The sequence below is a fragment of the Hetaerina americana genome, unplaced genomic scaffold (genome assembly GCF_022747635.1).
Source record: "Hetaerina americana unplaced genomic scaffold, ioHetAmer1.1.p SCAF_7, whole genome shotgun sequence".
NCBI classification, from domain to species: domain Eukaryota; kingdom Metazoa; phylum Arthropoda; class Insecta; order Odonata; family Calopterygidae; genus Hetaerina; species Hetaerina americana.
This window is the reverse complement of record NW_027287316.1, coordinates 20,190,331-20,202,994: the sequence shown is the minus strand read 5'-3', so window position 1 is coordinate 20,202,994 and position 12,664 is coordinate 20,190,331. Positions and strand designations below refer to the sequence as shown.

General features: G+C 41.5%; 1 protein-coding gene across 1 annotated transcript in view; it reads right to left on the bottom strand.

Annotated features, from left to right (window-relative positions):
- LOC139696337 (tRNA dimethylallyltransferase) overlaps positions 1-12,664 on the bottom strand; it is a 509,639-nt gene that overhangs the window by 130,800 nt on the left and 366,175 nt on the right. Inside the window, exon 5 of the mRNA XM_071595056.1 lies at positions 10,825-10,946. Within this exon, the coding sequence (XP_071451157.1) occupies positions 10,825-10,946 (122 nt within the window). The remainder of the gene's footprint in view (positions 1-10,824; positions 10,947-12,664) is intronic.

The following is a 12,664-nucleotide window of genomic DNA, read 5'->3' as shown; positions in this document are numbered from 1 at the left end:
ATCATAAGTTCCATCGGTTCAAGGCGAACGTATTTTCGCTCCGTACGAGAATATCTTATCTCCGAGTCTGCACAAACGTTTCGGAAGCAATTTTTTTTCCTAAGAATAGCCGCGGGCGTTTGAAAGTTTAACGCCGGTCGTTTACTTTTCATGCGTCTAAAGTCATTGATTTAAAAAAGGAATATATGCACATTATCCTAAAGTTTAAAAAACAACGTTGATAAAGAAAAACAACAAAACCATAAAACGTTGCTTTTAAATGTCTTGTCCGTTTGGAAGGTCACTGCATAAGGCAATAACAATTTTAAGGATCAGCTGACATTATTTCCTGCCACCTTCGGAAAATCGACAACAGTTTCTTCGCGAAAATGCTATTCCGACTCCTTAACTGTTCGTAATGCCTCGAGTAGATTCCTCATGGTATATCCCTGCCGAGAGAGACCTAAAGCAGAATTCCTAACTCCTGATTCCACATTCCCTCGTAAAAAGCATACATATTACATAATTTATTTATTGATATAAAATGGAACTCAATTTTTCTCGGAAAATTTGAAAATTCATACAAAACCCTCAAATTAATTTTTATGGAATAAACTTACTTTTCACAGGTTTTAAAATGGCATAATGGCGCATTCACACCACTACAGCTGGGCCAGCCATCAAACTACTGCGATCATTTTTTTTACTCTCTGTGACCTCAGTATGTTAGAATAATTTTCGGTAAGAGTACTCGCAAGACTAAATTTTTATTTGGTCATATTACAACATTCATGAATAAACATGGGCTTTAAAATTACAATGGAATGAACTCTTCAGACTATTTACGATGATGCCATAAGAGTTATACAAAATATGTCTAATTTACGCAATTTCTTCAAACAAAACCGGCACAATTTCTTTCCAAAGTACATCGTAATGTCATTTAATCTAAAAGTAGTCCGCCGACTGGGTCGTTTGCAGAAGTTATCTGTGTACTTCAAATTATTGTTAATGCATTCTCCTAATGCAAAACTAGCGAAGATTGTATTGTTGCAATTTACCTTTTTACGCATTCCTTGATAATCAAATTCATGCGAAGTAATTGTAAAATTACGGCTATTAACGTATTTTAAATTATATCTCAGTAATTTACCTCGGCTGAAAATTAGGGTAATTTACGGTAATATACCTATAAATAATTACAGCAATATCAGGTACGCACATCAAGCATTCAAGTTCTGTTGCAAGTTCAAATTTTGAAGGGGAGGAACATCACCGGAATTAAACAGACTGAAATGATAACATCAAATTTTGAGTATGCACCTTACGCCAAAATTTTGCATACATGTTCCTGGAAATAAGTGCTCGATCTCTGCATCTGGTAACCCTGGAATAAAGTGAATTGCACCTTAAACTATACTGTGAAGAGTGCGATTTTTTAAGAAAAATAAATATTCGAAACGTCCTAGACGTGAGGCACGAAGTTTCCTTAAAGCATTATAAAATAACAGAAATGATCCTTTTGTAATTCCTTCCGCATTTCACTTTTGAACAAAACATCGTTTATTATTCACCCAGCTACTCAGCATGTAACCTTGGTAATACGTCCACAGAGGATTCCCACAGATGAACTGTCACGAAGAACTGTTCACCTAAGTGATGGAACATTTTATTTCGAGTGCAAGTGAAGCTCTACGCCAACGCATACACAAATCGGTAGAAATTTGAGGGTAGATAAGGTCATCCTATTATCGGCAATTCTGTTTGCCAGTCCGTTATGCGTGCATATTATAAGTGGAGATTTCAAATTAATTTTTCTAAAGAAGTCTTGTTGGTTAGTCTCCTCTTCATTGATAGTTTTCCCCACGTATTTTGACCAACATATCCAACAAAAGATGAAATAATGCCGAAACCATTACATCCGAGGAAGTGCGCCGGTCAGACCATGTGGAGGTGAGGCTTTGGATATCGACTTGGGCAAGGGAGTCTTACAATGATACGTTTCTTATCGACAGTCTTTTTGATAAGATATTAACTCATTTGCTGGAGGAAAAAAACTAAAGTCAAATGCCTGCTATAATTACGCAATCTTACATTTCTTTAGCTTATCTTACGCTATGAAAATATTACATGATCACATAAAGCATGATACACCTAAAGAAAGTCGCTACAGTACTTACTGGTTAGCGTTAGAGTAATCCAATCAACATTATGAACTTGTAGAATTTGAAGCAAAGAGCTTTCTTACATGTGTAAATTTGGCATGCGATCGATCTCATTTCTAATTTTCATAATCAATAAACTGCAATGGTAACAAATTATTAAAGCTAATTATCCTAGACAATGCATAAATACAAGCTGCTTTCTGAGTAAAAACTTCATGTGCTCAGCATAGAAATTCATCCTACTTGCTCATAATTGAAACACAGGATCTCCCATCAGTTGGACGGACGCATTGACCAAGGCATTAATACATTCCATTTCGACACAAAGTTTTCGAGGAGAGGATGATTTGATTTCTTTCAACCTTCTAATCCCATGGGCACACACATTAAACTAATTCTGAATAGCTCCGAAGACATTCTTTAATTTTCGCTTCCGTGGCAAGGATATTGGTTTTATGGACCTCATTTCATTGAATTCGCATACGCCTAGCGTCAATACGTGCTCATATCACTGATAAACCTACACAAAATCGCCTTGGACGGGGGGGCTATAGGGGTATGTCTGACTAACACACCCGACCCGGCTTTAGGAAGATCCCAGCATTCGTATCCAATTCAATTATTATCATTTTCTTCATGGAGAATATCTGTTCATAAATTTACCTAAAATATCTAAGGACGTTCACTTAAGCACGCGACGACGAACAATGCGCAACTGCAGCATTTTCTGGCACCCTACAAAACTACTCAAAGCATTTCAGGATTTCAAGACATTGCGACGAATTTCCACGATTTTTCAGTTTTCTAGGGTTGGAATGAATTTCCCGCATTTTTCAAGCCTGCGGCAGCACAGCGGGAATGCTAAAAAATTCTGCATTCCATTTCTTACCACCAAAAACATTGATCATTGTCTAAAATTCCTACTTCATTAGGAACTTCACAGAAAAGCCCTTGATACACGTATAATGCACCCTCACGGAGGAAGGGGAGAGACAAAACGTCGAGGAACCGAATATCACTTCGGTGCTGATGACTTTATTCGTAGATATTCGGCAGTCCTCCAATGAGACTCAGAAAATAATTTACAAAGACAAGCAACGAGAACAGAAGGCGTCAATCGGATACTCGTCCTCGAGTGTTGACAGCTGACAGGGACACCACGCGAGAGGCGAGCACTCGGAAAAATAAATAAGTTAACGACCCGCGCACCACCTATTAATCGGGCGACAACACCTAGCGCCACTTCTATTTACGCAGAAGGCAACCGTTTGCAATCGCGTGGATGCAGTCAGTCGCTCCGCTCGCTACAATGGCGGGAAGGATCGGCTGAAAGTGGATGACGTCAGAACGCGCCGAACTCACCCGCGGAGCTCGGATTAATGGTGACGTCTGCCCGCGAACGGGAGCTGGGCTGAAACGCCGGGGAGCACGACCGGCATTCGCGCGTACTATTATCCCGCTCACTTACGTCCGCGGCGTGGGCGGCGGGAGTGGACGGCGGGAAGCGGGAATTCCTATGAGCTTCGCGCGCTAAAATGCCACGCGGCGGTTCAGGCCCTGATTCCGAGACGAGGTTGCTTCGAGAATCCGTTCCAGAGAAATAAATTCTTCCCTCCCCCCTTAACGCGAGCGAGATCAAACTAAACGCCACACTCACTCATAGCAAATGTAAAAATAATATTTTAATTAAAAGCTGGCGTTTTACTTGGCAGCGCGAACTCCATATTTCAGGAGAGAACGTTGAATGTCACCGCAGGATTCGAACCCATGACCTTTCGAAACTGATTCGGAGTGCGTCATATGCCAGTTTTAATTTTACGGAGAAGACTACTTTGGACTTCTCACTGTCTGTACCCCAGTAATGCACGACCTTCAGTAAATATAAAACTATAGTACTCATCACAGATTCCGACTTTCCATAAAACTGCCATCGATACAGGTGTAAACGTAATTTTTAAAACCGGCATTGATAAAAAATCAATTCTGGAGAACAAATCCCCCCAAGAATATAGGTCTCGAATAATGTTTGGAAAAATATCCCATTCCTAATGTAATAAATACTTGAGTTATTATGTAAGTAAGCCATATCTGTCGACCACAGCTTTAAACCCGAATGTTAATGAGATAGATGAGGGAGGTGTTCACCTATCTCATGTTAAGCCCAACAGCATTTGAAATGTACACATCAGGGTAGCTTACTCCCATTTGCCGCCTATGGTCTTCCACCTTCAGTGAAGCAAAGGGTGTCAATTGAGACCAACCATATGTGCGACTAAGCCCGGCACGGGATAGAAAAAGAGTGTACTGGAGCAATATTACTACTTGAGCCTTGACTCTATATTTTCATCCCATTTTACTTCAAAATACGAGAGTACCACAGCTACGCACTTATTAATGAAAAGAAGCCTGTCCATATTGTTACCCACAGAGGGCTACATAAAATATATCAAATAGGGCATACAATAGGAATGAGAATGAATAAAGGATGGATGAAATCTTTCTCCCGACGAACACTTGATTGGTTCAGTTTTCGTAAATGGTATTCAATATATTCTCACCTGATATATTTATTTTGACATAGATGATAATTCTAGGCCTATTCTACGTGTTTCCATTAATGTTTAATGTGTTCACCACAGTTGTGCTACGTCAGAAGTGGAAATTATTAATTGAAACTGCCTAACTATGGCTGCAATTTAAATACAAAATGCACGCTTTCATTTATAGAAAGTAATCAATGACATCAAGCTTATAGTTACAATTCTGGGGATCGAGATGGTGCGGGGGCTAACGTACTGGCTTCCCACCAAGAGGGCACGGGTTCAAAACCCGGCGGTGTTGAATATTTTTCTCGATCCCTACTTGAAGTATCTCGATCCCTACTTGAGGTGCTTTGTCGAGGGCACTTAGAGTGAGTACGTCGTCCGTCGGATGGGACGTTAAGCTGTGGACCCCTTGGCGCCTTTCGTAAAGAGTAGGCTAAAACCGACGCCGGGTTTCTCTCCACCCTTCATCATTTCCTGTCCATTTCCTATGGCGCAAATGACCTCAGCAGTCGGTCGCCTCCCCTAAATACTACTACTACTACTAGTTACAATTCTTTCGCACTCTCCCGATTCTGATCCACCGATCATTTCTCCTAAAGCGATAACCCAAATTAATGACTTGTTACGTAAATAATCCTCATTGTACACAATAGTTATCTATTACTGACATTATTGGTCTCATAATTAAATAATTAACGGAAATTAGAAACGCTCCGGAAAACGATGCACCGATAGCCATTACCTCCAAAATGAACTTCCTGGCACTGCAGGTAGATTACATTAGCTATTTGCAAAATAGGGGAAATTTAAAGGGCGGATATCTGAATTCCGTGAGGAAGTGGTCTACATATTTTTTGCATATCTTTCTTGGAACCAGAAATCCTTTTTTGTGGGATAATGTGGTATTACGAGGGAAAACATAAAAGGATCTGAAAATATAACAGCAGAAAAAAATCAATTGAACTTCTGAATATAAACGCCCATGTGGTACAATACGATCTGAGCCGTTGCAGCGAATTCCTCCAGTTGTTGATCTTTCCTCCGATCATTACGGAATGATGATGGAGACCGAAGATGCTCGTGAGAGCATCAGATGGATGCACATGTTTCCGTGATTGGCCATTCGACGGAAACCAGACGGACGGATATATTTTTTTCTGGAGGACTGACAAAATTCCAAATTTTACTACCACATTCCGCGCACTTTTAATGGCACTTTCCTGGCCGCCGCACTCCCTGGCAAACTAAGGTGCAGCCACGGACCGGCACGGGGCCACAGGAATAAACAACCCTTGCGCTGCAATGTGCAACGCTCACCTCTCCTGCTTCGTGGCAGCCTCCTACGTGTTAGCGCCAGGCTCTGCCTTCCCCCCCCCCATAAACCCCTCCCCTCGGCCTCGACGGATGAAGAGAGCTCCGCGAATAAGCAAGGACAGCAGAAAAGCACTTTGCGCACGTGTCGCCATTTCCCGCGCGTCAAGGAAGTGCCCGCCGGCCGGCATGAGGGGGAGGCGGGAGTGGGGAAGGAGCGGGTTATAGGGCGGGGAGCTTGGCGCCAAGGGTCGCGACTGGAACGACACCTATGCGATGATTTACGTAGTATCCTGGCGCGAAACCGTCGCTGGGAGATGTGACGACTGAGCGAGACCGCGCCAACAATGGGTCCGCAGACCACGTGGGACGAGGCTCTTAAAACTTCCCCGCTCCTCGAAGGGTATATAACCCGGTGGAACGCGACGTGAAGGCGGGGAGGAGAATGATTAGAATAAAAGAGCGAGTGAAAAAAACACGCGAGAGCTCATTTTCATAATGTATGCTAGTGTCTACGAAGGAGAGAAAGGGTGGAACGTGAAGGGCCATGGGAACGAGTGAAAGTTCAAGGCCGACCTTTCCATTTATTTTTTATGGCCAATTTCCGCGCCCCACGCAAAACGGGGAATAGGTGGAGGGAGGGGAACTAACGGTTGATGGCGACCTCCTGCCCCACCCCGTCGCGATGACTAGTGCACCGCGAATGAATGACCTTCGTCCGACTGTTTATTGGCTATCGCGAAGGTGTGTTGCTCACTGGCATCAACGTCCGCCAGGGAAATGCTTCAGAGACCAAATCGGCCGCAAATTAGGCCGGAGGCCAAATGGAAGAGAGGAGCTCGGGGTAAACAAAAACCGGAAATTATATCCAGGAATGCACGTGGCATGATCATTTAAAGGCACGCGGGTGCAAAGAAACGCGATGCAGATATCTCAAAAGAATGCACACCGCATGTCTTTTCAAATAAAACTTCGAACGCGACCGGAACTCATTTCTTGAACACGCGCTGACGGGTTTCTTAAATTTCAAGGCAACTAACCGAAAGATATCAACGGAAATGAAGTTCACATCCTCTTATTATACTATTTTAATCATGAAGAATGTAATGAAACAAAACAAACCAATGAAAATGTTTAAAAAAACGTCCTTTTTTCATCTACATCAACATAATACCCCGCAAGCCGCCGCAAGGGCGTGTAGCGGGGGGTGTGGTTTTTCCCTTCAGGGGATTCGTTTAATCAGTCAGGTATCATGGACACGGCATGGCTACAGGCTGTAGCTACTGGCTAAGATTACTTTCGCTAGCGAAATTTAGAAATGCATTTCCACAGGATTTAATTTAAAAATAATAGTTATTGTAGCGTAGTGAGCGTCAGAAATATCTAAATTACAGGCTCCATAGATTCCAGGGTACGTAAAACATACCTAGTCATTCGATTCGATATAGTCGATCAGTCACGAGTCAACACCCTCGAGTGTCGAGGACTCGATCAGTTTACTCAATTAAGTATTTGTGTTCATGGAAACGATGAATGGACTCGAGTAACTAGTAGTAGTAGTTTTAAGGGTAGGCACCTGACATCTGAGGTAATTTACGCCACTAGGGATGGACAGGAAAGGATAAAGGGTGGAGAGAAACCCAGCGTTAGCATTAGCCTACTCTTGTCGAAAGGCCCCAAAGGGTCCGCAGTTAAACGTCCCATCCGACGGACAGCGTACTCACTCAAAGTGCTCTCCATTTAACACCTCAAATAGGATTGAAAAACCACTGAAAAATATCTGTCACCTCCAGGATTCGAACCCGGGCCCTCTCGGTAGGAAGCCAGTACGTTAGCCACCGTACTTCCGATCTCCTAAGTTTTTCCGAGCGTACCCAGAATCCTCTTTAAATAATTTTCGACCGAAAATTCAATCCAAGTATTCATTTAACGAATTTTAATACAGGAAATAGGGCGCCCTGGAAGCTTTTCTTTTGAAGAACTCCAATGTTGCCAGTCGCGGAACGATTAAATAGATACTATTTTATTTTTAGTGTTTCCGTCAGTTTCTTGTCGATTAACATTGATTTTTCATTATAAATTCACCATCAAAGGCATTAATGTGATTTGTATATTTTCTTAGGTAATAAATACGAATATCCATGTAAACAAAGGCAAACCGGAAAATGTTAATACAATTACTAAAACAGTTTGTTTTTGACGGCGCCATTAGGCCAGTGGGCCGTCGTTCCACCGATGAACACCGGAATTCATGAGTTTCTTACTTACAAATACAATGGTAACATTATGACATTCAATGAACAGTAAAACCAACGTGAAATTATCCCTCTAATCGAAACATCTTCGACCCAATAACTAGTGAGACCTTAACCAGGAACAGCTTCCTTCTAGATTGTCAACCACCCTTCCCGTGAAGTATAGCAATGATTTTCCATGGCAGTTTATGTATTTAAAGCAACTTCTCCATGAACTAACAATTCCAATTGGAATCAATGAACATCCAACAAATAGTAAAACAGGTATTATAAAATTTTCCCCGCGAGTTTGGCAATTCCCGTGTCATTCACGCGTACGCGTGTAAATTAGTATAACACATAACGTATCGATATTTGTACACTTAAGTGAACATTAAAATTCACAATTCTGCCAATTTTGAAGTGCGCCCACAAATAATAAAAGAACATTATAAGGTTCAGTTGGATAATCAGAAATATTTTAGCAAGAAATGTAAATATTTTCCAGGTCCTCGATGCAAATGGAAAAATAATTCTGCGATGTAGATTGAAAAAAATCCCCAAAGGGATTTGGAAATTTTGCGTAAATTCCACCTTATCCAAGTATCTATTCAACTGAACAGAGAACAAAAATTGACACGGAAACAGCAGCTAAAACTCCATACAAGCAGCAAACAACTTTACCCCATTGAAATGCTGCTTTCCCTCTCTATCCTCTCCAATACGGCCAAAATGCGACTGTTGATCATAACATCCCTTACACATGTCACACCGACACGGGCGCGTCAAGGGCGCCCCGTGAATTAAGACCTAAAATTTCCAGAGTCAAATGTTTTAGGGCGGCGTTGAAGAATGGCAAGCAATAACACATGATTACAACTTGCCGTCAAGGGAGGAGGTAGGGGGTAAATTTCCCTTTAGAACAACCGCGTGGAAAAACACTGCGCAATCCTCGCGAAATAAGCCCACGCCACGAGGGAAATCCACAAGGGGATTTCGGGTGGGAGTCGAGAGTCGCGGGAAGAAGCGAGGACCTTGGGGGCGCAATCGAACCGGTTCAGCAATGTTTATTGACAAATTAATTGTCCGAAATTTAAGGGGAGTCGATTTAATGGTTCCTTTCGGATTCAGGGTCGCCGAAATTAATTGAGGGTGAGGGATGTGATAAACGGCTTCCCCAATCCGAAGCGCTAACTACAGGACGATACATCAAAAGTTCGACTTGAATTTCATTCTTTAACCATATGTCCTACCGCAGCAAACGTTAAAGCGATCGATACGGACCTTCGAAGAAGATCAATTCCGAAAAGGCTTTGCAGAGGCCCCACACAGCAAAGGTTTTCACGGCGACGAATGACACAGGATATGACCGAAATTGAGGGTTTTCCTAGGAGTCGAATTTTTTTTTATGCCAATAAATCATACTTCCAAAGGAATTTCTCCAGTTTAAAAACAGTCACGGACTTTCCGAGTAGCTGGGCTAAATAAGCTTAATTGAAAATGGTGAGCAAAACGAGTAAATTGAGTCGAAATTGAGGGAGAAATCAGGGACGAAACCCATGAAGACACGCCTTTTCTTTCTACTTGGAAACGTGAAGCAACGGACAGCACAAATGCCTGAAGTCAGACCCGCCAATATTTGTAAGGGATTAAATGAAATAAAAGTTAAACGTGTTAGCTCTAATTTACACCCTACCACATTAATATTTGAAAAAAAAACTTTTTCGGAGCTATTGACTTGAGGAAAATTTTTTTCTGCGCCGACTCGAGATCAAACCTTATAGAGATATACTACCTTGATCAAAAAGTTCCCGGAATAACCACCGTGTGGCGCTCCCATCGTTCCGATTTGAGTTCTGTTTTTTTTGTTAAATTGGTACATCTGTTGTTGATATTCCCTTTAAATCTTAGTGTCATAACTTGACATTTGCAAAAGTTACGTAGCCAAGAGTACATCTATCTCTGTGTGTGTTGGCGATTTTTTACAATTTCAGAAATGGATTTAAATTTGCAACAACGAACTTGTATTAAATTTTGCGTAAAAAACGGATTTAGTGGCGCACGGACGTTGGAAATGTTGGAAAAGTGTTTCGGCAACGATTCTCTAAAAAAACGGTCGTTTACCAGTGGCACGAGCGGTTCAGAAGTGGTCGTGAGTCAATCGAAGATGATGAACGCAGTGGCAGACCATCGACATCAAAAGTCGGTGAAAAAATTGATAAAGTAAAAGAAATGTTGGTCAATAACCGCAAATTAACCATCAGAGAAATAGCGGAGGACTTGAACATTGCCTATGGATCCGCCCAAGACAATGCAATAAAGCAAGAGATATCATCGCATTCCGACTGAGGAAAAAAAGCTATCGGGCACCATCTCGGGAAATACGACCGAGCGAGCAGATTCGGGCCAAGAGATTACGAAAACTCAATCGCACCCACTCAACAGGTTGGCCTCTCCCTTTTTGACAAACACAAAAGAAATGGAGATTGAGACTGGTCGGATATCAGTTTGGCCGACGGTGGTGTTTTCTTTCCCACTCAAAGAAAGGCAAAGAGAAAGGAAGAATGTCGGCGAAGGGGAAGAACTTACCTATTAGGGTTGGCCTTCAACCTGTTGGCGTTGTAGCGGCGGTGGAAGTCCAACATTTCATCGATGAGACCGTTCTTCAGCATGTCGTCCACCCGATCGTCAAGCCGCTTGTCCAAAACTTCCTGGAAAAAAAACATTGAATTTATACTCATCTAAATTATTCTGGGAGCAACCACGTGGACTTAATAACATGGCTATTAATAATCGTTTGAAAGAAAATTTCGTAGATTTTTAGAGAAAGAGAGTATTACTCCAGTGTTGCCATTCATTAATTTAGAGAAGGTGAAAATAAAAGAGGCCAACATGAAAGTATGGCTCTGGATTCGAATCCTGGTAAAGGCGAATGATTACACGGAAATTCTCGCATGTCGGTGAATAGCACAGATGGACACAACTAAACTGACCGACGCGGCATTTCCTGCGTTTCCTTGAATTTGGCAAAGAGAAAAATAGCAAGAAAGGATGACTGTTGCTACCAGCCAATCCACGAACAGATGACACACATTAATGGGTGGCCAGTAAAAATAATTCGAGAGGATACATATCATATTTTCTCACATGTCATCCATTGCGATTGATTTCATTAAGTGGACATAGCCATCTAATCTTTTAAATTTAGGTCATCTAGACATTTGAATTAGAATTTTAATTACACCTTAGGATCGGAAATAATAGAATGTGACACGTTTATTGAACAATTTGTTTTATAAAATAATTATGTCACACATCAAAACTTTCAAAATAGAAAAATTACGCATTTCTGTCCATACGAATTTCACATGGACATGTAGAGGTGACTTCAGGTGCTTTTTCCTCGGAATATTTACTTATTATTATTAGGTTATCTACCGGTTAAGATAGGTTTAAATGGCCACAACTACCAAATAAATATCTCCAAACAAAACAAAACCCAACATTCTACCCTACAACAAGTCCCTCTTCTTCTGCATGTACTTCCTTCCTACCTTCATTCCGTCCAACATCCCCATCCTATTCCTGCCCTTCCTCGTTTGCCTCCCCTCTATTACAGTCTTCAAAATCCCATTGCCGATCAATAGGCTCTTCATCCATTTTTCCTGCCTCCATAGGATTTCTCCCAACAAACCCCTCTCTTCGCCCACCATACCAAGTACTTCCTCATTTGTTTTCCTTTCGGTCCATTTCACCTTCTCCATCCTTCTCCACACCCACATTTCAAAAGCCTCCAATCTACTTCTACGATCCTACTTCATTGACCACGTTTCCCCGCCGTACATAACTACGCTCCATATCAAAGTTTTGATGAGCCCTTTCTTAACATACATAGCCAACGTCCATGTCATAAATTCCCTCCTCCTGATGAAAGCCTCTTTGCCTAGTGCATTTCTTGTACCGACGTCCCCACTACTTTGTCCATTTCGGTACAAAAAATGGACATAATCTAGCCATTTCCGTGGATATACGGCCCTGGGCTGTTACGCACAGATTTTATTAAAAAAAACGACTGACAGCATCCAGCCTCATTGATTCAAACGACCGTTACGTCGCGAAACTGCTGCATTTTTTAACTACACGTACGTATATAAGACAAATTAGGTATTTTAGAAAATCAAGAAAACTTAATGAAATCAATTAAATTATTTAAATGTTTTTCCATCTAAAGCAAATGATCACAAAACAAATATAAACTGAAAACGTGGAAGAGTTTCATACCCTTTTATTATCCACCGCGTTTTGTCCGCTCAAGCTTCACTTTTACATGTTAATTAAAAAAGGCAAATATCAATGGAAAATGACGATCTTACTCTCCATTTCCCTGACTTTCCCCCACTTTTCCGGGCGTTTAAATAAATGTCAGGTG